The 25,668-nt window shown below is 38.9% G+C and overlaps 3 protein-coding genes across 7 annotated transcripts in view; 2 read left to right on the forward strand and 1 right to left on the reverse strand.

The window, feature by feature from the left end:
• tulp3 (TUB like protein 3) overlaps positions 1–4,088 on the forward strand; it is a 66,285-nt gene extending 62,197 nt beyond the window's left edge. For all 4 annotated transcript variants that reach the window (XM_034032614.3, XM_034032612.3, XM_034032613.3 and 1 more), the window contains one exon: positions 1,511–4,088. In XM_034032614.3, coding sequence (XP_033888505.1) covers positions 1,511–1,644 — 134 coding nt within the window. In that variant the 3' untranslated portion in view covers positions 1,645–4,088. The remainder of the gene's footprint in view (positions 1–1,510) is intronic.
• A 4,442-nt stretch (positions 4,089–8,530) lies between these two features.
• ndufb2 (NADH:ubiquinone oxidoreductase subunit B2) lies at positions 8,531–13,413 on the reverse strand. Its single transcript, XM_034032659.3, has 4 exons — positions 13,204–13,413; positions 12,217–12,361; positions 9,088–9,179; positions 8,531–8,618 (listed from the first exon to the last, which is right to left on the reverse strand). Exons 1-3 carry the CDS (start codon positions 13,287–13,289, stop codon positions 9,105–9,107), a joined length of 306 nt encoding a protein of 101 aa, XP_033888550.1. The 5' UTR covers positions 13,290–13,413; the 3' UTR covers positions 8,531–8,618; positions 9,088–9,104.
• A 668-nt stretch (positions 13,414–14,081) lies between these two features.
• Positions 14,082–25,661, forward strand: LOC117420013 (uncharacterized). Of its 2 annotated transcripts, none has more exons than XM_034033500.3 (10): positions 14,082–14,220; positions 14,741–14,970; positions 15,613–15,960; positions 16,390–16,499; positions 17,071–17,215; positions 17,915–18,143; positions 19,761–20,296; positions 20,656–20,824; positions 21,389–21,516; positions 23,767–25,661. In XM_034033500.3, exons 2-10 carry the CDS (start codon positions 14,761–14,763, stop codon positions 23,779–23,781), a joined length of 1,890 nt encoding a protein of 629 aa, XP_033889391.3. In that variant the 5' UTR covers positions 14,082–14,220; positions 14,741–14,760; the 3' UTR covers positions 23,782–25,661. The 2 variants fall into 2 exon arrangements, with proteins under 2 accessions (XP_033889391.3, XP_033889392.3); XM_034033501.3 differs by having other exon boundaries at positions 17,074–17,215.
• The last annotated feature ends 7 nt before the right edge of the window (positions 25,662–25,668 follow it).

Here is a 25,668-nt window from a genome sequence, read left to right on the forward strand (position 1 = left end):
AATGCGTGTTCAGTAAGTACATTTTATACTGAAACACCTGCCAAATTTCGTCGGTTTGCAATTATTAAAACTGTAACTTCACAACAGCAAGGTTTGCTTAGTTTCTTAGAGCTTCTTAATTTTAAAAAATATATAATTGCTTCTCTATGCTGGGCAGTTAGTCCTTCAGTTTGTCCCCCCACTTAAGCACCTATGATTTTGACACAAAATTCTTGGACTATTGCTTCTGACATTGATTAAAACACTGAATTGTTGTACTGCTTTTAGAATGAAACTCTCATCTATAGGACCAAAACTGACTCAGTGTTACTGAATAAGAAAGGTTACTGGTCCAGAGCTCATCTATACTCAAAGTGAGTATAAATTAGATTTCTCCTTCAGTTAGGGCTTTGAAAATTGTCAAAATGGTCCGTGAAAAGTCCTTGAAATTTGTATCAGAAAAACTGTATGAACCCTGTATTTACGACATCTGATTGAGTTAAGCAGAGATTGTATATGATTTTTGCAGCTATGTAATATTATGTGAATTGGGCATACCTGTAAAAAAACAAAAAATGTGTTTAACAAGCCTCATGTGTGATTTATCATGTTGATATATCTGGTAAAATGACCAGTTGTAAGTGAATTCATTTCTGAATTTCTTTTTCTACAAAGTCAAATTTGCTCCTGAAAGTGGTCCAAAATGGCTCAGAATGGATATGAGAGCATGTACAGCCCCAGAGCTTATGGGAGCTTAGGCAGCCCCCAGACCCCGGGGCAAAACATTGGTTTTGCCCCAGAAGTTTCAGTCAAAATGATCATTGGCCACTTTCACACATGCACGTTGGGGTCTGTTCAGCTGATGAAATGGTGGTGGATCTAAATACTCCCTTCCTTAAATAATTTGAACAAAGGTATATTCTAACTATATATATATATATATATATATATATATATATATATATATATATATATATATATATATAGTTATAATATAAGCCAAGGTTTGTTCTTTTTTTTAAAGATTTAAGCAGTGGCATTATAAAGTTACAGCATATTCTGTAGGAAACTATATTTCTACCACCAAAAGGCAGTGGGTAAAATGTAATAGAGTGGTGTTAACTAGATCTTTAGAATGCTTTCAAGTGATATAACTGTACCTAATACTGTTTAAATAAACCACATGTGAATTTAAGACACTTTATTATAGCTAAAGATAAATTGAATCAAGCATGCTAAATACTAGTCCCTCGTTTGATAACCCAGTGCAGTTTTCAGTAAAAGTAGATATAAAGCAGCGAGTATTATAGAGAAAAGGATTATCTAGCTTTCCCAAAATTAATGGATAGAGTAACATGGTTATTATTGTTCTAGTTATAAAAAGCTGATAATCATTTTTGTAAACTACCATAGAGCGTGTATCATTATGATCTCTATTTTTTGTGATGTTCTTGCTATTTTATGGACACGCTAAACCTAGAAATAACTAGTTGTCATTCCATACTGACATCCCCCTTTCCATTTCACCCAGCGGACTACATTGTGATGCAGTTTGGAAGAGTAGCAGAAGATGTCTTCACTCTGGATTATAACTACCCCATGTGCGCCTTGCAGGCCTTCGCCATTGGACTCTCCAGCTTTGACAGCAAGCTCGCCTGCGAGTGAGGGGCAGACTCGACACTAACCTACCTTGGACTGGTTTGTTTAGGTTTTTTTAAACGCTGGGAAACCCTATTTATTCAGCAACGGTGTACTTTATCGCAATCGTGTGAACTTGACGTATAATGAAATCATGCAGAGGCCGAGAAATTGCAACAAGCAGAAAAAAAAACCAAAAACATGGGCGACTGTAAATCATGAAGCATTTATTCTATTTTTTATGTTATTGTTACTGTTTGTTTGTTTGTTATAGTTGTGTTGGATCACATCCCTGTTTACCATCCCCAAAGCTATGTCCTACATTTCTATACCTGTACTGCAATTTTATGTTATGGTAGGCAGACAGTAAGTAAGCTGGACTTCTGACAGGGACACACAGGGAGTGACAAAAAAAAAAAAAAAGACTGTACTGTTGGATCCAGGACAGCCTTCATTCAAGTGCAATACACTTAAAAAAAATGCTAGAGGGGGTACTTGGTACAACACATGCAGTGGGCTCCAAACATACAGTACAGCTCTCCAATTAGATAGTGAATAGGGTATGCCATGGCAATGATAATGATATTTAACCTGAAATTTTCTGCCATTCCAAAACTTGGAAAAACTGTTGAATATTATTATTTCAGAATATTGCTGGAAACTCATCATGGAAACCGCTTTTATGTAAATCATCACTCATATTATTGGTAATTATAATTAGGGCTTCTGATTTTAACCAATAAAAACTGATAAACTCAATTACTCTATTCACGTTGACTCCACCCCTTTCCCATTTAAAAAAACCTACTACAAAAAAATTTAAAACAAACTACCTTTCCGTGGAGTTGGGCAATGTCCTTCCTTCCTGACTCGTATCTATCATTGATTTGTTGTGAATACTTTAAACCCACCCCAACTACTGAGTGGAAGCAAATTCTACATTTCTATTGGAGACTCCGCTTGCAAGATTTAAAACGAGATTAGAAGTACATTAGAAGGCTTGTTATCAGGATTTAAAGCTATATTTCAGTTAGTGAGAATTTGAAACAGAATTGAAAATTGTGGCGAAATGTAAAAAAAATGCCTTGACACACAAAAAATCAATATGTGCCTGTGACCATAAGGATTTTGTTGTGGAAGACGGCAAAGGAAAGAAGGTACAACTAAGCGTGCAAGTACTGTCGAGTTACTATTATTGTACAGAAAAAAAACACTCAAACATTTTGGAAAATAACTGAAAACAATAATTTCCTACAGTATATAAAAAAAGAAGCCCCGAAAAAAAATATTTACATAAAACTTGAAAATAGCTAAAAAAAAAAAAAAAAAAGCGCCAAAAAATGAAATGAATAAAAAATTAAAAACAGAAGCCCTAATTATAATGTATCAGGTATTCCAGTATATTAATTGTATTATTTACATAAAGTTTACATAATTCCCAATTATTCCTTCTCTTAATATTTTTGGAGCCCACTGTACACGAGTCATTTAAATCTAGTCGATACCCGTTTGAGATTTCTCATTAAAATGTTTGTAATCTGAGGATATTTGTTTCACAGGCTCCAGACCTGCAGTTACAGGAAGGCTTTCAAACCCCCTTGTCAGTGCTGCTCTTCGGGGTGATTTGATCAACTTGTACCTTGCTGGGATGGGATGGATTTATTTTTACAGCATTTTTGTGTGCAATCCTGGTATAACCACAGATAGGTGGTTGATGCAACCCAGTGTGATTCCTCAGTGGTGCAAAATGCTCTTAAAAAATCTGACTGTGGCTTATCCCAGCAGGTCATACGTTGATCGAATCAGCCTCTTGGCCTTATTCAGTAATAACCCTTTCACTTATGTATTTTTAAACTCAAAATGTGTTTCCCTCAATTGTCAAAACTCAAAAAACGGATTTGTGTGCCCCAATCATGATTTGCAGATATATAAATAATAAGAACAGAGCCCCCTTTTATATTACTCTTAAATTCAAAATAGAACTATGCATATTTATGAAACTGTATTTCACCGAATACATGTACAACTTGTGCTAGCCTTTGAGCTACATTATCATATTGGGCCCAATATTAATTCTAGTTTTATGTATATAAATGTATGAAATTGAAAGGGAGGGTGGGGAGTCAATTCTTTTGTGGTACTGCCAGATGAGAATACGATTTAACTGTTTAATTTTCCAGAAGGTTCTTTTATTAACCTTTTTATATTCATTTTAATGTGTTAAAATGCATGTACAGTAATGCTTTGTGCTGCAAATCTGTAAAAGATCTGCATACAATTTTAACACTCATGTTTTTAAAGAGATTTTTAATACATATTTGATAGCATTATTTAATAATAATACAAACAGGAAAACAAATGTTTGTAAAAACTGGACTTGCTCAACATTATCAAATTTGTATTTGACAAATCTGCATTTCCTGCTGCAGGTTTGATATTATTTGTCTCATTAAAGCTTTGCATAAAAAATATATTTTTGTCACTTAATCTAATATACTATGCAGATTTGTTTTCTGTGTTCTCTGTTTTCTAAGTTGACAGTGGTACAGAAGAATTAGACTGCATTTAGACTACAGGAGTACAAAAATCTATATCACGAACACCTATATTTTTTTATATGCTCTGGTTAATTGCTTAAAAGAGAACATCAAGATTAAAAATACATGTGAAATCTAAAACTTTATAAACCAGAGGAACATGACAATGGTACCAAAGTTAGAGAGTGATTCTAATCTCGAAAGCCTTCCTTTAAATAAAATAAAAAAACAGCGTAGGGCTTGGCTACCCCCTATTCCAGGAGTGCGTCTAACTTACTGTAGATCAAGCAGGTATAGTAAACCTATAGTAACTAAGGCTGGCTTGGGCCAGCCTTAGTTACCATCATTTACTTTGCACCACCACTTTGAAAAAGCCAAATGGAATAGTGTTACAGACTGAGTAAGAAACAACTTAAGGTACCATTTTTAGCTCTCAAGTAAATATTCTGAATTGTTTCTTACGAGTTTTGTAACAAACATTTTAATATCCTTTCCCTTTGGAGTAACAACTTTGTGTCTTACTTTCATGTCACTGTTTTTCTCATCCGGTATTCATACATTCCAGTGCTATGCTTTTATTGTATAAATGTCTAGGAAAATAATTGTCTAATGGCCTGAGGTTGGAAACCTCTCATTTTGTTCCCATTGAGGGCCCCTTATTATTTATTCCCAATTCAATGGAATGGCAGAATTTGTTTAGAATCAGTTTCCCTCAAAATAGGATATTTTCTTCTTTTTATTCTTAAACAGTTGCATAAAGAAGTCCCTGATAATAAAGCATACACAAACTGCGATTAAGGATTTTTGCTGTTGCTGTAATTTTTCACATTTTTAGCATAATAGTTTTGAGTGATCTTTGTCAGTTTCTATGCTATTGCAGTCAGAGAGGTCAAGTACATGGAGACAAGACACTACTGAGCAAACCCTAGGGTTACAGTTATGGCGCCGCTATCCTCAATGTGGCTTTTAAATGCACCAAATAACAAACTATGGTAACTGTGTACAATTATTTATTGCTAACCCAGCATTATGACAAAAATTACATTGGGAATCTTTTATCCCAGTATTCTTTGTTATTTTTGGTACTTTTTAAAAGAAGCTATAGAAAAAGGTCTGCTTTGCACATCACAGCATGTAGTGCCTGCATGCTCCCTAGTGTGAACCACTTACGGAAGCAGACAGTTGTGTTGCTTGCAAGGACTTAATGTTTTAAAACTGGAAGGAGAATCAATGAAGCAGAAATATTCTACAGGAAGCCCATTAGAAACAACAGCTTCAGCGGACTGTGTTTTAAAATGCCCTCAACACAGCCCCTTGTCAAATTAAAAACCAAAAGGGAATTCTTTACTTAGATTTGCAATAGATTATTTTCCGATTATAGTTATAGTTTAAAATCTCTTAATTATGCCGTTCTGTATTGAAATTTGAGATCAAGCACTTAGGACCTTGGATTTTAATCTTTTTAACTTCATGTGATAAATCAAGAAGAAAAAAGCACACTACAAAATTCATGCCTTACTAAAATCCAAGAAAACTTTATACAGTGCCTTGCGAAAGTATTCGGCCCCCTTGAACTTTGCGACCTTTTGCCACATTTCAGGCTTCAAACATAAAGATATGAAACTGTAATTTTTTGTGAAGAATCAACAAGAAGTGGGACACAATCATGAAGTGGAACGAAATTTATTGGATATTTCAAACTTTTTTAACAAATAAAAAACTGAAAAATTGGGCGTGCAAAATTATTCAGCCCCCTTAAGTTAATACTTTGTAGCGCCACCTTTTGCTGCGATTACAGCTGTAAGTCGCTTGGGGTATGTCTCTATCAGTTTTGCACATCGAGAGACTGAAATTTTTGCCCATTCCTCCTTGCAAAACAGCTCGAGCTCAGTGAGGTTGGATGGAGAGCATTTGTGAACAGCAGTTTTCAGTTCTTTCCACAGATTCTCGATTGGATTCAGGTCTGGACTTTGACTTGGCCATTCTAACACCTGGATATGTTTATTTGTGAACCATTCCATTGTAGATTTTGCTTTATGTTTTGGATCATTGTCTTGTTGGAAGACAAATCTCCGTCCCAGTCTCAGGTCTTTTGCAGACTCCATCAGGTTTTCTTCCAGAATGGTCCTGTATTTGGCTCCATCCATCTTCCCATCAATTTTAACCATCTTCCCTGTCCCTGCTAAAGAAAAGCAGGCCCAAACCATGATGCTGCCACCACCATGTTTGACAGTGGGGATGGTGTGTTCAGGGTGATGAGCTGTGTTGCTTTTACGCCAAACATAACGTTTTGCATTGTTGCCAAAAAGTTCGATTTTGGTTTCATCTGACCAGAGCACCTTCTTCCACATGTTTGGTGTGTCTCCCAGGTGGCTTGTGGCAAACTGTAAACGACACTTTTTATGGATATCTTTAAGAAATGGCTTTCTTCTTGCCACTCTTCCATAAAGGCCAGATTTGTGCAGTATACGACTGATTGTTGTCCTATGGACAGAGTCTCCCACCTCAGCTGTAGATCTCTGCAGTTCATCCAGAGTGATCATGGGCCTCTTGGCTGCATCTCTGATCAGTCTTCTCCTTGTATGAGCTGAAAGTTTAGAGGGACGGCCAGGTGTTGGTAGATTTGCAGTGGTCTGATACTCCTTCCATTTCAATATTATCGCTTGCACAGTGCTCCTTGGGATGTTTAAAGCTTGGGAAATCTTTTTGTATCCAAATCCGGCTTTAAACTTCTCCACAACAGTATCTCGGACCTGCCTGGTGTGTTCCTTGTTCTTCATGATGCTCTCTGCGCTTTAAACGGACCTCTGAGACTATCACAGTGCAGGTGCATTTATACGGAGACTTGATTACACACAGGTGGATTCTATTTATCATCATTAGTCATTTAGGTCAACATTGGATCATTCAGAGATCCTCACTGAACTTCTGGAGAGAGTTTGCTGCACTGAAAGTAAAGGGGCTGAATAATTTTGCACGCCCAATTTTTCAGTTTTTTATTTGTTAAAAAAGTTTGAAATATCCAATAAATTTCGTTCCACTTCATGATTGTGTCCCACTTGTTGTTGATTCTTCACAAAAAATTACAGTTTCATATCTTTACGTTTGAAGCCTGAAATGTGGCAAAAGGTCGCAAAGTTCAAGGGGGCCGAATACTTTCGCAAGGCACTGTATATCATCATTGCTCCAAGATTTGCTGTTGTGTTTAAACCAAGAGATCCTTTTGGTTTAAAAAAATAATAATAATAATAAAATTACATTAATAAAATAAATAAAATCATCAACCAGTTGCAGTATTGTAATGTTTGTTTTATTAAATGTTGTGTTTTGTTTCTTGTCTGTAAATATAATAAAATACAAATGACCAGCAGATATTTTCTTGGTAGTATTTATTTTATTCTATTCTGTATTACACAATAAGTAATTCAACCTTAATTGAATTTACCAGTATTTCTTTTTGGGCAAACTGATGTATCCCCATGGAATATTTTAGTTTATTAACGAAAAAAAAAAAAAAAATACCAGTTACCATCTGCGGCCAGGACAAGACAGCAATGTGTTTGAATTGTGCTGGAGATATGGGACCATTCTGAGGTAAACTGGGGTGAAAATGTAGTCTGTTCTCCTGGCCTTTTTTGAGTCGCAATGGCAAAAGCACATTTACAGATAGGATTTTTAACAGAATTAAAACTAGCATTGGAAAAGCATTTAAAAGTGTAAGTCAATGTTATAAGTGTTGTAATAGAAGATGTAAAAACCTTATTATATATGCACACACATTATATATATCTATATATATTATATATATATATATATATATATATATATATATATATATATATATTTATACACACACACGTGTGATATTACAGTATATACTGTCTAATACAGGCATACAGGACATAAAGAACACACTTTTCATGTGTATCACCCATAGTACACTGATTTGCAAGCAAGACAAATCAGAGCAAGCAGACTATAGTCTCCACCATCACAGGACTAACTTAATCCACTTAATGTGGATCTTTTTTGTGACCACAAGGGTCTGGTTTAGTATGCTGAAATCAGCAGTAAACTTCATCTAGTTTAACTGATGATCCCAAAGAGTTCATAAATTTTTGGCACCCTGCAATTGGGATCATAAGTGGTGCTAACGTTAGTCCACGAAGTGGATCAAACTCACTTGGGTGCATCAAGTAGACTAAATTTGGTAAATTGTCCCGTGGTGTCTGGTGTGATCTAACAGTACTTTGGTGGAGGGTCTGTAGACATGCCTACTAATAACCTATGAACTTTATTTCTCATGGATACCTAGCTATCTATTTACATAAAGGATATGTGCACAGAAACACTAAAAATGACTTCAGACGCAAATCTGTTATTGTACCACAAATGTATTTATTAATTTAAATACAAGACTGTCCAATGGGGGTGGGGGTATCTTCTGAGCCACAACAGGGGTATCTACAGAAATGGAAGAAACATAATTTATTGTTGATTTCATTTCAAATTTCTTAACTAGCTACATGCTACAGAACCACTTATGTTCCTAGAAACCAGGTTAATAGTTTGCTGACTAGTGATGCTGTATAAACAGATTACATAAACACTAGATAATTAAAGCATGACATGAAACTTACACTAGCCACGCACCCAGACCTGGGAACTGCACTCTTTTAAAGTATATTATTTAAATGTTCAAGAGCAAGGAGTTTCATGTTAAATAAATTGTTCTTCCCTTATAGCTGCATGACCAGCTCCTATTACTCAGGTATGACTTATTCATGCTATTATAGGCAAGATCAGTTCAGAGAACACTTACTGACTGTTCAAACTCCTGACACCTGGTCAATTCAATAATATACCCAAACAATGGATGCGGTACTAATTTGAGTTAAGTCCAGTTACAGTGAGTAATCTGAAGGATACTTACAGCAAGCAATCTGTTTTTCATTCCTCGTCTTCAGCTGGGATTCCTAACTCTTCATCAGTCCACTTAGAGGCATCAGGCCATGGAAAGTGCCCCTTAAATTAACAACAAAAAGGGATGAGGATTAAAAACTGCACATTTCTTTTTGTACATCCATACACAGGTTCAAATGATTTTGTATGCATCACAAGTATTGTCAAGTTGTTAACTGAGTTATTGTAAACTGACCTTTTTTTAGTTGTATTTTTTTTTAAATGTACAGGATGGCTAAAAGTTACAGATTACTTTTATTGCAGAAAGAATTATCAAAACAATCATACTTGTTCTTGCAAACGATCCTTAGTGCTAAGATGAGACATATTTCATTACAGGCATTGGAAATGTTACAAAATGTGTGGAGTGGAAGTCTGGCAAAGTGGGTGTTATATGCACATGGCAATCTGGCTCTTGGGGTGCATTGGCAGAAAACCACTGAATCTTGGTATAATATCACATGCATTTAGTTTATTTCACGTCTTAGCACAAGCTGTTGTAGCTGACTGAAAGCCATCAACTAAACAGCGACCGAGACACAAATACTGTAGGATTGTAAACTGCAGTGTCTGGTGCAAAGGCCCTATCACACAGTTGTATTTCCATCTAATAATTAAGAAGCCATTGTAAATGATTGCTTGAAACCCTGACAGAACAAGCAGCAGCTGAACTACTAGAGTAAACAAGCGGGTCAGCATTTCACACTTGTAAAACTAATCATGAGGACAATCCTTTGAATAGAGACCAGGTGTACAGTAACAGTTTGTTTACTCATAATTAGGGCTTCTGGTTTTCAGTTTTAACCTATAAAAACCAATAAAACTGAGTGTTTACTGATGGCATTGCATCTGTGCAGGAGTCTTCAAAGTAACCGAGCAAGCTAAGAGCGTTGTGCTAGAATTACAAATACTGTATTGACCGAGCTACAAATACAATGCCTTCTGATGTAATATTTTCAAAAGTATGATGGCAAGAAAGTAAAGAAAGTAAGTAATGTTTGGGATTCTCCCGTAACACATCTAATCTGTGTGACCAATTAATGAGATGTCACTCTACAAAACTTAAAAACAAAATCTGCATTTATTCATCTGAACTACCCTGGAGTAAAAATTAAGAAAAACAACCAAGAATGTTTCAAAAGTTGTATCTTTGGTCAGAAGTATTAAGCATCCCGACAACATCGGTCCCTGGTGAGCAGGTATTCAGTAATGCTGGGCAGAGTGTAAGCAAGTGCCAGTCATCGCTTCAAACAAAATGTGGACATTATCTCGTCCCCTTAACACAATTAAAATATAAGCCAAGGGCAACACTTGTTACTAAACTGCTGTTTTTTCTCTTGATTGGTTGTTACTCTGACCTTGTTATGGATTTAAACAACTTTTTTTTATTTTTTTGGACTTTGCTTTGACCCCCAACTGGTACAAATCAACATGAATAAAGTGTAAAAAAATAAATAAATAAAATATGTTTTGCACATTAACTACAATATGCATAAACAGATGTAATCAATTTAATATGCATAATAGTTTTTAAAGCATTACTAGCAATGTTACACAGTAATCCACAGCTACATGTATTGCTGCAAGGTTTTTTTTTTTACACCTTCATAACGTTGATAAATCGATGCATCTGATTTTTTGGAGAATGATATAGTGAAAAAGGAGGCATCGCCCCAGCCTTATATAATTTATATATTACACACACAGTTGTCATCAAAGGTTTACATACCCTCTGTTTACAACAATGTTATTTTCCAAAGTATTAGGTGTTATAAATATTGTTTGATACACTATACTTACATGGCAATGATCCCTCTTGTGAGTGTGTTGAACACTCATTCGTCTTACCAAGTGGTAGTTAAAAATCTGGTGAATTAACTGACTTAAGGCAAAGGGTACCAACATTTATGAATTAACTCCATTGACTTTCATAGAGTTGGAGTCATATACATCGGTAATGCATACTAGTACAGAGAGAAAAAAAAAGAAACCTAATTTAAATGACCTACACCACACCGCAAGCGACACAAACTATGTATCTTAATTCTGCAGAATTAGCGGTTAACTTTCTTGTTTACTGTTCACAAGACAACGATGTTTTAATCAGCATATCAGTGCGTCTGTACTGGCTTTTCTGTGACCTGTACAGTATGGTATGAGGTGGGACAAAGTCAGTGCTGCATTGTTATTTTGATTTAGGTTGCTAAAATCTAGTTTTCAGCATTGGAGGTAAAATATCAAAAATGGACAACAAAGCAAAAGTATATTTCGGCTGAGGATGGTGTCAAGAAATTTCCCAAAGAAAATGTACATGCAGATGGGAGCCTGGGAGGTAAATTGTTTTGCACATCTTGTAAATGTGACTTTGGAGAAAATACGATCGATTGCTATTTAGCTTCTGAATCGCACATTAAAACGAAAGGCTACAAGGCTGCTAAACAGAACGTAAAACAAATAACAGCTTTCAGAAAACAAACTGGAAAGTCAGTGCAGACAAAATACTACAGGTACGATCTCGCACAGCCACCTCGCTTCAAACAACCTGCTGCTTTCTTTTTAAACGCAGTTAGTTAGAATTGTAGACCTGAATAGGCAAGTTTTCTTTCTTTTGACTCGGTACTAATAAAATAAATTCCTGGATGGGACAAACAACATGACAACGAACATACTGCATATACAGACTTTAATAAAGAATGGCAGATGCCCTTGGGTAACCGAGTTTTGGGACTGTTTCTAATCGATTTCTGTTCTGGATGCAAAACGTGCAGTCTCAATGTATGGGCAAGTCTTCACACCATAGAGACAGAGAATGTTGGCAGCAACTGCATGCTTGCCTTTAACAAACGACAGCACTCTCTTTTAGTAAGTACGCAAGTACCACTATTTTTATAGTGCTCTGAAATATTATCTACTTAGGTTTATTTAATGTTTAAACAGGGCTGCGAAATCCTAATTTTATTCCTAATTTTCAGTAGACCCCTTGTCATAACACAATCTGGGGATTGAAAAGTCAGCCCACCAGAGAGAAATGACCTGAATGGCAGTGCAATTCCAGTAGGAACTCAACAGTTTTTTGGAAAGCAGTTTAATTGGTACCCACAAACACTGCATCAGAGTCGTGCCAGAAATGCCAGAGAATCCAGAACCACATGGCGCTGCTGAGTAACTCTGCCTGGAAGTTCTGGCTCTTGGTAAGTTGTGGGAACTGACGATACTGAGCCTCGATGTGGGCACCACCACCAGCACTGAAACAAACAGGGGAAAAGAAGAAACAGATGAGTAGCTGCAGATCTTGCAATGCTATGCTGTTAATGTCCAAGCAACCCAGGGGTTCATGTTGTAATATGTTGTTGGTGTTCAGATATACAGGCATTTGAAGACTGCCACACACGAGGGTATAGCAAGTGTCACAGTTAGCCAGTGTGGTTTCCATTTCCCAAAAGTAGTTAAGCAGTATGGGCTCAACCATAACTTAAAGTTGAATCGGGTATTGTAACTTGTCAAGGTAAAACTAAAAGCAACTAAGCCAAGTAGACAAACGTTTCGGAAGTAGTGCCTTCTTACATCGACGACTTTCCCACTTGCAGGTTTTACCTGGATAGTAAGGATGCAAGATTCCTTAACCCTTCCAGCCCCGATGTTAGCTTGTTGTCACGAAATGCTTTTGCACCACTTCACAGCTGTACTACTGTCGGTTATTCTCTAAACTGTCAGCACACCTAACTGCAGTAAATGAAGGGAGACTTAATTTACACCATTTTTAGACTGGAAACCCGATCATTTTTTCACTCAATCATTTTACAAACCCACTGTTAATTGGAGCAGTCTAACACAGCTGTGTTAAGTTAACTGCATCATGTTGCTTTTTCTACAGGTCGAGCGACCTTGACATATTTGCGACGTGTTTTCTTTATAACCGATTGTAATACCGCTTGAATTATATTGTGTTTACTTAGCATAGAACAACGTAAACAAAAAATAAAACGTCATAAAACTATTTGAGCACTAAAGTGTATGACACATAAATATACTGTTACAGACGATACGTGACCGGGTAGCCAGCTACACAGCCTCATCTCACACTTACTTTCTGACTCCGACCCTCTGTGGTCCCCGTCTAAGCAGCTGAATGCCAGCTCTAATGACTGTCCCAGCCTTCATTATGGAAGACATGATCCCTTTTATATATTTATATATATGTATGTATGTATTTGTTACCACTTTCAATACCAGCAGCTCAAATACGAAATGTCACCTTCTACCGTCCGACATGTATTCTGGGATTCCACAGTGCTAACCAGCAACACGCGCTCCCATTGGACAGTGCCTGCCAGGGCGACACCAACACAAATTGAGGGGAGTTTGCAAGTGTGGAATAACTTTTAACGTTGCGTTTAAAATCAAATACATAATTAAATATAAAATGTGTAATTTGTGTTTATATTTGTATCTGTTTTTTTCTTTAAACTATTACAAGTAAGAGAGAAATATATGTAGTTGCTCCCCCCCTATTTATATAATAGAAGCGGCGAATGTAAATGTATGGAATAACCCATATAGATAATCTTCTTTTTTAAATAAACGCATTATATATATATATATATATATATATATATATATAGTTGTTTTAGCAATTATTTTGAATTGGTGTTTTCATCTTTGTTGTTTGTCTGTAGAATATCATTTCAGAGTGAGTAAAATGGAAGTTACAAAAAAGGGATACACTAATTTGTGAAAATGTGGTGTTTATAATAATCTTTACAGTTGTGTTGCAAAAATACACTACATATCTATCTATATATATTAAATATCGACATTTTAATATATACAATTGAATTTTGTAGCTGTAAATGTAATATAAAAAAAAACTTGATTTGATTTAGAAACAGGATCCCCCTATTTATGTTTTTTTGTGAGAGATTCTGTCGTCGCTGAGCAACTGGGATATACAATCTGTGACTGACACAGTCAGAGTGGATGGATGTACCACCTGCAAAAGTTTCATGTGAAACTGGATGAATAATAATAATAATAATAATAATAATAATAATAATAATAATAATAATAATAATAATAATAATAATAATAATAATAAATAGCCAAGGTAAGTATCTCGTATATAATTACTGCAAACTAATGTTAATAGTCCAACAGACAAGTATTCTCGAAAATAACAACACAAAATGCTTTGCGTAAGGTACATATCATACATATAACACTACTTACGTGTACGGTGTAGTAAGTTTGCTGTCGAATGTATTAACATGTCATATTCACAATTGTTTAGACTATACAACCATTTTTTATTAGCATTACTTGTTATATTATTTCAGCGAGTACTGCTGTAGCGTGTTCTTCGGGTCGGGGTTTGTTGAGCTGTTGTTTTTGTATCATTGCAATATTTTTTAACACTAATAATACTATACTTCACAGAATGTTAATTGTAGTGCTGTTTCATAGTGGTTCGTTTCTAGTGTAGGCAGCATTAAAATGTACAAACATCAATAAAGGCAATGGGGTCTATTCAGTTGATCTGGGGAAGGATCCTGTTTTAATGATTAAGCAATAGTAGTATCTGTAGACCCCAATGCCTGTTTCTAACCTGAAGGATGTGTTTGTTTCAGGTTGTTTCAAAGCCTCCTCCATGCCGGCCCACGCCCCGCCCTGCCATGCTTGTGCCCCCCCGAACCTCTTTGATGGTCTCAGAGAATGGAACGTCACGTTTGTGGTCGACACCTCGGGGAGCATGTACTCCAAACTGTGGGGGGTGAAGGAGCATCTGATTCAGGCGCTGTATGATAGGGCTTACATGCTTCCAGATTTCAAATTTAACATTGTGGAGTTTAACAGCGAGGTACTGTACCGCTGCCCTCCTTAATGCCCTATCTCTGTCAATGACAATAAATCCTGCCAACAAACTGGGTAATGTAAATGGGCAGCCTGGGCACAGGCATAGCAGCAAAGAGTACTGTGACATTTTCTGGTATTGCAACATTGGCTCATCGATTGAGGATACCTTCTGATGTGTAGCAGGAATATGGTTGGCTGTTTTGATGCATGCATCTGGAAAAATATTCTGATAAGGATTTTATGAACATTTTAAAAAATAAGTTTGCCCAGCCCTCATGGCCATCAGACAACAACTTAATACAGTAAAAAAAAAAAAATAAACAGTAGAGTACATACATCTATTTGTAAAATTAAATAATATTTTAAAGATTCCTGTTCTTTATCTACAGGTGTACACCCTTATAAAAGTTTACTACAGGAAACTTGCCTGGTAATTTTGCAGTTTTTCCATGCATTTCCCATGGTAATACTATGCTTTTACAATAGTTTACCACGGTTTGCCATTATTAATGTGCTTTACCATACCTCTCTGGGCTTTACAATGCATGCCTATGCTTTACTATGCTTTCACTATGCTTTATTACACTTTGCCATGTTTTTATTATAGAAAACTTTTATAAGGATCTGTTTGCCTCCCTGTCCCCAGGTCAGTAAATGGTGCGACCGGTCAGTACGATGCAGTCCACAAACTCTCGCTGAAGCCGTTGCCTGGATTCGCTGCCTGGAGTGCCGCTCTGTCTCAGACTCCTGGACAACACTGACCGCACTGGCCGTTGCTATCGGGGACCCAGCCTGTCACGCTGTGTGTCTGGTCACTGATGGGCTGCCGGACAGCTCCCCTGGAGGAGCCAGACCTTGGCTGGAAAACTGGCCTCCCGTCCATGTGGTGTATCTCAGACAGAGCTCCCCCCAGTGGCTACTGCAGGAGATAGCAAGGGAGACTGGTGGAACCTTCCGCATGTCAGCCCTGGAGTCTACCAGTGTTGTAGAGGCGGTGGGTATCTGGTTGGTTTATCCCTCTTCACGCAGCTGTGAAGGGGGAAGCTTTTCACCTGTGGAAGCCTGGATTCGAATCTGGCTCACATGAGTGAAAATAGTGGTCTCAACTTAACCCCCATTGAACAAATCAGAAAACACACAGCGTCCCACTGTCCTTTCATGATGACTTGGACCTGTAACCTTTATAACAAAATACGTCTAGCCACAAATCTAACAGTAGCTGGGTCACTAAGGGGTTTTAACCTAGTTTGGAGTCTTGATTTTAACCCAGCCTGCAGGAGAGTATGAATAATGCAGTCACAGTAACTAACTGTGCCCCCTAGCTCCTGTTTAGTCCTAGCAGGTTCTGAAGGCTTTCCAGTTTGACAGTTGTCCACAGCTATAGTTTCTTCTCCACTTCACATTACTCCTTGTGTATTTGCAGGCAATGCCATTGTCCCAGGCATTTTGTTCAGTGTTGGGAGGCAGTGACAGCTCACTGTGTTACTCTGGGGTGCCTCTTCACTGGCCTGCCCTTTGTAATCCTGATTCACAGTAAGTACTCATCAGCTTCTGTCACTACAGTGTAATGTGTGACCACTTTATACACTATCTCCATGACTGAACCCCAGCTAACCATTCAAAAGGGTTTTTCACACTTAAGCACATTCACATTGCCAGTTTCAACCCGGGCCGAACTCACCCCTGCCAGAGACTAGGGTTGAGAATTTTCAACCCAAGGCGAAACGTTTGCCTCGGGTTGAAAAATGAAATGTGAATGCAACAGGGATACGCTCGCCTCAGGTTGAAAAATGAAATGTGAATGCAATAGGGTTACGCTTTCCTCGGGTTGAAAACGCACATGGCAGTAGCCACATAACAACGTTAAGGGGCAAGGGTCACGCATCAGCATGCCCTGGGATGAAAATATGTAGTGTGAAACGATTGTGTCCAACCCCGGGACAAATATATAATATATAAGACACACAAAAACCATTAAAGCAAGCCCAACTGTACGTATTAAAAACAGGAAACATTGTTCCAATTCAAAGATACGATGAAAGAATTAAATCAAAACACGTTCCTAATGCTTTCCTCTGTTCTTTCCCCTCCATCTCCTGGTTAGCAGACGCCCTGTGAAAGCCGAGGTGAAGGGGGGCTCTGTTGATGGGGCCCAGGGGGGTCCTCAGCTGGTTAGAGGGGCTCGGATTTTAGCCAGGAGATACCAGGATGGGTTTTACTATCTCGGACATCTCAGCCAGGAGGTTCAGGTAGGCACTGCTGTAGTCCACAATTATCATTCTCTTCCAAGCAAATCTAGATTTGAGAATTGTAAGTGTGTATTTTTTCCTGTGAGTACTCTGTGCTATATTGTGTCTGTAGCCCATGAAGGTTGACCACAGTCAATTTGCACTCTTAATTGTGCAGTTTACCATGATTTCCCCATGCTTTTTGCTTTACATACACATGTTTTATCATCATTTTATATGCTTTCTAAGTCACTCCAGACTTCTCCCAGCTTGTAGCAACTGGTTAGTGTGCGGGGAGCCTTCACCCCACCTTATAAGTATAAAATGGTATCTGATCACACTGGCACCAAAGCAAGCGAGCAAAGGTGGGCCGGATGGCCTTTTCTCGTTCTCGAGACGGGAAACTGCTCACCCCATCACATAACCCAAGCTACAGTAGATCTATGTGTATCACAGAAAGTACTCAGGTAGCATCCTAGTACAGTACCTGCTTCACTGGAAGTGAATCTGTGGAGTTGTGAAGGGTGAACATTGAAAGTGTGAAAAACTAAACCATCTACAGAAATATCATAAATTACTTTGTAGTTATGCTAATGAAAATTACATTTTTTATTTTTTTTAAAGCCTTGGTCAAACCCTTTTAAAGGGGAAGGACTGTTTGGTGTCACATGGAAACGAGGTGTAACTAGCTGTCCTTTGCTGGTCTTGCTTGTTCCTCAGGGCTTGGAGGAAGTGTTCACAGTGGAGTTTGAGAGCAACAAGCGTTTCAGAGGCAGATCTGGGTGCCGCCTGCAGGAGACAAGGCTGTGTGATCTGGTGCAGTATGAAGATGCAGTGAGGTGCCCCGTCACTCCTGGGGACTCTGTCCTGGCTCCCTGGGAGCCCGATTTGGAGAGATATGGACCAGGAACTGTGCTGTTGGGCCAGGAGAGTCGAGGACACAATTCAGGTACAGCATTGCTGATATTGTCTGAAATGATGATCTTTTTCCTAGTTTCGGCATTTTCATTGCTCTTAGTTTTACAGTGTACTTGAACGTTTTATTTCTAGAACATATTTACCACCTAGTCAAAGTACAGTGTGTGTTAATGTGGTCTCAATTGTGAGTGTGTGTTTTGTGAATATGGACCATAGTAACTAAAGGAAAGTAATAAAGGTTGGAGTTGGTTTGCAAATCTAATTGCTGACCTGCAGCAAAACAGAGTGCAGCAACAGAAAACCCTCAGATAACAGAAAATTAGCTGCTTTATAAAAGTAAAATTGTATGCATTTAAATACAACAGAAAGCAGCATGCATAAGTATCCCTATTCTCAGTTATCCTTATCAGTGGATCTTCAGTGACAATGCAGTAGTTCATATCGGTACCACAGTAAAATAATTGCTCCAAATCTATTTGTTGCTGTTGAAGGTAATGCTGCGGTTTGTCAGTTTATGCAAAATACTGACATTATTATGGTATCTATACACAGGGCTCTAAATTAACGGCATTCGTGCAGCAATTGCCATGGGTGCCCTTCTCAATTGCTGCAGTGCCAATCAAAATATATTCACTTATGGCCACAGTGCCCTTTCCGCTACAACAATGAGAGACGCCTGTACACACTAAATTAGGAAGTGTTCAGATCCAAACAAAAACATTTTCTACCACCTGTAATAATGCCATCACAGAAAAGAGTCCTAAAAAAGGTAGAATGCCTTGCACAATCTGCAAACAAATTAGCAAAACTTGATAATGCACCCTGTTTGTATTTTTTCAGGTTGTAAAAAAAAATAATTACTGTAACTAAGTTAAATATGGTTGAATTGCCGTTATCCTCTTATTTTAATTTCCTTACTTTTACCACAATGAAACCAAATCTGTAGGAAATACTTTTCTACATTGTATTATGGTATTTATTATCATTGTTCATTTATCTTATGATAAAGGTAGGTTTATGTTTTTTCAGTTCATCCATAAATGCAACACAGCATCTCGGCATTTTGTATGTTACACGCGGGAATTGTATTTCTGAGTTTAGCTTATATTAAACTTTGTAGAATATATACTATTAAAATGGAACAAAAGTGTCCCATGGCATAGCAGTAAAAGCCAATGCCTTCAGCGCTGGGAGCTACGTCCTCGCAGGCTTGAATCAAATCTCGGCTGCTGGTTGCCGAGCCGGCGGGCCGCCCAGCGGCAGTGCAATTGGCCGGATTGCCAGTGGGAAGGTTTAATTTCCCAGTCAGGGATCTAGCCGCCTCTGGGTGCAGGGCTTACCCGTCTGCCAAGCACTGATTTGCTCACTGTGCATTCCTCTGAAGAGTGAAATTGGCATCGTGCGGAGGAGCACAGTGTAAAGCTCTGCGGTGGACTGACTAAATCCTAGACATAATACATCATTATTCAATTTACCTCACATAGTGTATGCATTTCACCCAATTCGATCTAGCGCGACTTGCCTCCAGAATTATATATATATAATTCATTGAGAAATACAAAGCTACTATTAATCTACATAAACAGATGATGTCAATACTTGTGGTCACTACTATATGTGTTTTGTCATGTGTTGTTCCCACCCCCAGATGCTGAGACCAGTGAGCAGGGTCTGGTAGTGAATTTCTGGAATGGGCACACGGTGAGAGTGAGACCAGGAGTGGCCATCCAGGTCCCCCTGCAGCTTTATGAATTCCTTGTTCTAGAACTCCAGATGCCCCTGTCAGCCAGACGGAAGCTCCAAGAATCTTCTCCAGGTTATCCCAGGACTGCTCCCCCTGGGTACAGGGCTTGCAGGGCTGAGATGGTCCCAGCTGAGCATCCCTGCAGCTATTCAGCCACCTCCACTCCCTCAGGAGCCCACTTTATCTGTCCACACCGGCCTGGCATTAACTGCCATAGCCTGTCAATTTGGGATGCACTGCTTGAAGGAACCCCTAGGATTGACCTATCAAATGGGGATACGAAGAAGGAGGGTCAGGGCCAGCGATCCCTTGAAAGATCTGCTGCTTCTGATCTTTGTACCCCTTCTCGTGCAAAGAAGGGGGTGCATGCTGTGGGGTTTAAGGAAGGAACACACAGTAAATCAGAGCAGCTGCAGATCAAACATGGAGGTGCACGAAAGGTAAATGTGGCTATTCTTATTGTTTACACAGGGCAGCCCTTTGAGATTGTATACTTATGGTCAAGTGAAGTTGGACAATGTAAATATTAATCTGACCTAAACATTTTACATTTAGAAAAAAAGGTATCAGATGTTTAAAGATGTGATGTCTATAGAAAAACGCCTGATGAACAACAGCTTCTAAAATGAGCCTAGCTTTCATTCACCCCATTTCTACTATGCAGCATTCATTCAGTCGTGTCATTACTGTTGTCATAGTCTTGGCTTGAATTCTGATTCCTCCTGCTGTTTCCCTTTATGTCAATGTGTTTGACCTGTTCTCTGAGTTAGCAGGCTGTGATGTACCGTTGTGTTTGCAGGATGTCTGGAGAGGCACTTCCGCTAGCACTGTGGGGAATGTGATCCACTGCAGGGCTTTGGACCCAGGCTGTAGCTTGAGGGAACCTTTGTGGGATAGGGAGAAGAGGACCAATGATGAGTGGAGGCACAGTGACCCACCACCTACCTCCCCAATCAGCAACAGACCTGGTAGGAGAACTCACAGTGAAGCCTTTACATTTACCGAAATGAACCATTTATCTTTGAAATACTCTATATTTCTTTTTTTTCATAAAAGGTACTGGATTGTCAGCAATGTAATTTCTCTCTGTATGTGTCCCCGGTTATGTATAGCATAAGCAAACAGTGGCAAGGTGTACTTGCACGCATTGCCCCACAAGTAAGGCCTGGAAGAACTACTCTTTTAAGGTGTATAAAGACTAAAGGGTATGAGGCTGAAGTGACTTTTGATACTTGTTTCTCTTTATGTTTCCCACTTGATAAAACCGTCTGCAGATTCTCTAGTAGTATAGCAATGCTGCATTGCCCTGATATACAGTTTGGAAGGCAATGCTTAAGAATAGTAGATTAGACTGCTTCAGAATAGTTCACAAGTAGTAAGTTCACAGTTTACAGACGGCTAAACTATGACACCAATGTTTTTATTTTTTTTTGCTTACTATGGGAAACAGCAGATTTAATTTATTTTTAATGTTTAACTGCAATGATTTTAAGGCTTCATATTTGTAGCATCAATTGTAAACTGTTTTTCAGGGTTTACTTTCTCAAGCAAGGCAAGTCACAGAGAGGTGTTCCAGGGTATCCATCAGGCATTGAGAAGAGATCAAAAAGCCATTGAAGCTGCCTTGCTCAGACCCCCTGCAAACTTAACTCAGAAGAAGGTATCAGGGAGTGTGGGCAGGGGGCTGCTTGTCTCTAGGTTTACATAGCGTGGGACCAGCGCTCCAGATAAGCTGCGTACTGGGTGTTTTACGCGTTGAAAAAATATTCATTACTTAGATATTAAAATATAATGCATAAGAGTACACATATTGTTATCAAGCTTCTTGTACTTCGTTGGTTCACGGTGTCTCAATGGTCAATTGTTATATACTGCAAATGGTAGCTAGAGAATGCCGGTGTCTGGGTTCCACTCTGTGGGCCTGCCTGTAAGCTACCCAGAGCTGCGTGGTCCTCCTATGCTGTAGTTAATGCATACCCCAAGTCAAGGGAAACTGAGATGGAGGAAAAGGAAGCAGAAGGAAAGTAGCAGAGATTTAGAGAGGTTGAGATTGAGGTGGTGTGAATGTGTCCAAGTTGAGATAGCTGAGAGGCATTCTGAGATGTGGGAGGAGATGTGTGAGTCAAAGGAGGGAGAGGAAGATCTGGGCATCATCAGCGTAAAGGTGGTAGGAGACGCCAAAAGAGGAGATGAGAGTACCTAGCGAGCGGGTATAGAGTAAGAAAAGGGGTCCCAGGAAAGATCCTTGAGGTACACCTGTAGAGAGGGGACGATGAAGATAGAGACATACCAGGAAACCTGGAAGAGCGGTTAGAGATAGGAGGAAAACCAGGCAAGAGCAGTGCCTGAGATCCACAGGTCAGAGAGAGAGAGAGGAGAGGACTAGCATGATTGACAGTGTCAAAGGCAGAGGAAAGGTCAAGGAGAATTACAATGGAGGAGACAGAGCCAGTTGCAGAGAGGAGGGCGGTTTCCGTGGAGTGTGCAGGACAGAACCCGGACTGAAGAGGGTCAAGCAGTGTGCTCAGTGAGGAAGGGTGCCAGCTGGCGTAGGAAGGGTCAGGACAAGGTTTCTTTAAGAATGGGGGTGATGTGAGCAGTTTTGAAGACTGAAGGACAACAGCCAGAGAGCAGAGAGGATTTAATGAGGGAGGAGATAAAAGGAAGAGCAGGGTCAATGGATTGGAAGAAGCGAGTAGGAAGGGGATCCAGGGTGCAAGTAGTTGGCCTGGAATCCAGGAGCAAGGAGCAAAGGTCCAGGTCAGGTAGAGGTGTGAAAGTTGAGAATGAGGGGGGGAAGAGAAGGTGGTCTGGATAATAGCTTCTGAATGTCCTCTACTTTGGAGCTTTGTGAGAAGTAGGCGAGTTGGAGATGGAAAGAGGGAGGAAGCCAGCAGAATGAGTCGAGAGATGAAACCGGCTAAGTAAATGATAGGAATAGAGGTGGTGATAGAAGACAGGAAGAAGTCAAGCTCATCAAGGAAGTGAGCAGGAGGACCAGGGGTGCGATAGAGAACAATAAGAAGCAGATGACAGGGAGAGTGCAATTCAACGGCGTGAAACTCAAAAGTGCTGATAGAGATGGAAGAGAGAGCAGAGGGGATCGAGAAGTTCCAGGATGGAGAAAGGAGGAATCCAGTTCCCCCACCTTGTCCTGAGGAGCGTGGAGAGTGAGAGAGCAGCTGGGGTTGCAGTGTTCTCAGGGGTGATCCATGTTTCTGTAAGGGCCAGAAAGTTGAGAGAGAGATGAGAGACATTGGCAGAGATGAAGTCAGCCTTGTTGCAGGCTGACTGACAGTTCCAGAGTGTGCAGGAGAGACAGCAGCAGGAGGAAGGAGTAGATGAAGGGGGCAGGGATAGAGAGATAAAGTTGGAAGGGTTAGAGCAACTTGCATTCAGCTGTCTACGGAGGGTGTTTAAATTGGGAGTTTGATTACAGTTGCAATCAAACAGGACTCAGTTCCACCTGGGACAATCTAGAAGAGTTAGAAAACAATCAGCCTGGTAATGTAGTCTAACGTAATGTCTAAATTGGAGAGTAAATTACTCAATTACCCAAAACCTTATCTGGAGTGCTGGATGGAACAGCGTATGTTTGTTGAGTTTGGCTAACGGTGACATTTCTAAAAAGCAGCTTTCAAAAAACAGAGGAAAACTTTTTGCTTGTGAAGTCATTTAAATTCAACATAGTTTTGTGTGATACCAAAATAAATAAAACTCCACTGTGAGACTTTAAACAAAAATATATACAGGTTGTTTGTTTATATTAGCATTTAATGAAAATAACCTACACAGTATTTATTGTACATACAACAAGTTATAGTGGCGTAAGTGCTCAATCTCTCCAGGTGATGTCTTTATCTGCGGGTATTGATTTTTTAATGTGTTTCTTCTTTGTATCCTGCATCAGAAAAATAGCCGGTGAAGACTTGAGGGAATTAATTGGAATTGTCTCCAGGGGAGAAAAGAAAATAACAGCAACAGTACCAGGCATCTTGCTGTCCTCTGAAGACCACGAAACTCCCTTTCATAGTTGAAGTTTACTAATACTGTAACGAAAACACACATCTACCTAATGATTTCTTATAAGAAATATACAGTACCGGCACAAATTATGTCAACAACAAATGACTTACAGCAAGACTAGGGGTGGGGATTTAATTTTATTTACTACTTACTTACTAAATACCCTGGTACAGTAGTCTCTGGCTAAGAGCACACCTCTTGGGAAGCAAGCGAAGTGTTCTCTAAGACATAGTTGACCACCGGACACAATATGCCCAGGGCAATTACGATATTAATAAATACATTGAAATGTATGTATTACTTTTGTCAGGATGCATGAAATGAAACAGAATAAGGGCATTTTCACACCTAGCTCGTTTGACCCTTTGATGCAGGTTGAAATGTGGTCCGGTTTGCTTGGAGTGACATGTGAAACCTCTGAGAACCGTGTAATTGCACCAGGATGCGCATCAAACCAAGTGAACCGAGATCACTTGAAATGGTGGTCTCAGTTCGCTTGGAAGGGGACTCTATACGTTTGCCACATCTCTCCATTTCAACTTTTTTCAGTGTGAAAGCAAACATATTCCAGTTCACTTGGAAACGAACTGCTCCAAACAGCGAAGCAAATCGTGGACGTGACGTACTTCAGCAAACACCAAAGTGTCTCCCCACTGTCGCACATATGGAACGCCATAATGTACACAACAGCATATCACAAAAAAAATACACTAATAATGTTTGAGATTAAATTACTACTGCAGCAAGCGTGTTCTTTAAGCATAATAGCAAAACTGTCACAAGCAAAGAAAAGTATGAATTGAATAATAATTTAGCGCATGTATTATGTTCAAAATCTTCTTCTTGGGAACCAGTAAACCGATTGATCTGAAACTTCGCATATGTCATCAGCAACCAAACTCGCTTCAAGTTTGTGAAGCAGAAGTTGCTGCGATAAATTTTGCTATCAAAATGGCTGCCACCAAATTCGGCAAAACGTGCCCAAACATCACTGTTTCTGGTTATGGTTACTATACACAACTCATTTAGGAACCCATATATGGGCAGCAGTGTGGAGTAGTGGTTAGGGCTCTGAACTCTTGACTGGAGGGTTGTGGGTTCAATCCCAGGTGGGGGCCACTGCTGCTGTACCCTTGTAACAATTGTAAGTTGCCCTGGATAAGGGCTTCTGCTAAGAAATAAATAATAATAATAATATGTTCTATTCAATGGGAAAATTCTGTTTCACTACAAGGTTGTTCCATAAGTCGAGGTGTTCCTATACGTGAAGAATACTGTATCTCTGAATAATCATTTAAAAATATGCTAAATACTCTATGAGCAAGACATCACGCAAGCAGAATGGTACTCTGAAATGATTATCTGTTTAAGGATACCAAGATACTTTTAGTAAGTAAAGGATCTGAGTGAGGAAAAATGGGCAATACAATCCCCACCCCTGGTCTTGCTGTAAATCATTTGTTGTTGCGGATACTGTATATATTTTAGTATATTAAAGTACACTGAGTTATTAGTTGCATGTCTAATAACTGCTTCTATTTTTGGTGATGACAAATATGTAACACTAAATATATGTTTTATTTCTCCAAATTAAAGTTAGCTTTTGAATAAGTGGGGAGGTGTACTGTGCATTTAAATGGTAACTTTGCAAAAAGGCAACCCAACTATAACTAATAAAATAGTTTTTGTGTCTTATGTGGAAATCAGCCATACAAAAATTATATAGGAGCATACCCAAGACCTATCCCAGTTAACTGGTCTGTTGGTTTGAGTGGAGTTATTTTTT

This window comes from Acipenser ruthenus, chromosome 14, assembly GCF_902713425.1.
Source record: "Acipenser ruthenus chromosome 14, fAciRut3.2 maternal haplotype, whole genome shotgun sequence".
Lineage (NCBI taxonomy): Eukaryota > Metazoa > Chordata > Actinopteri > Acipenseriformes > Acipenseridae > Acipenser > Acipenser ruthenus.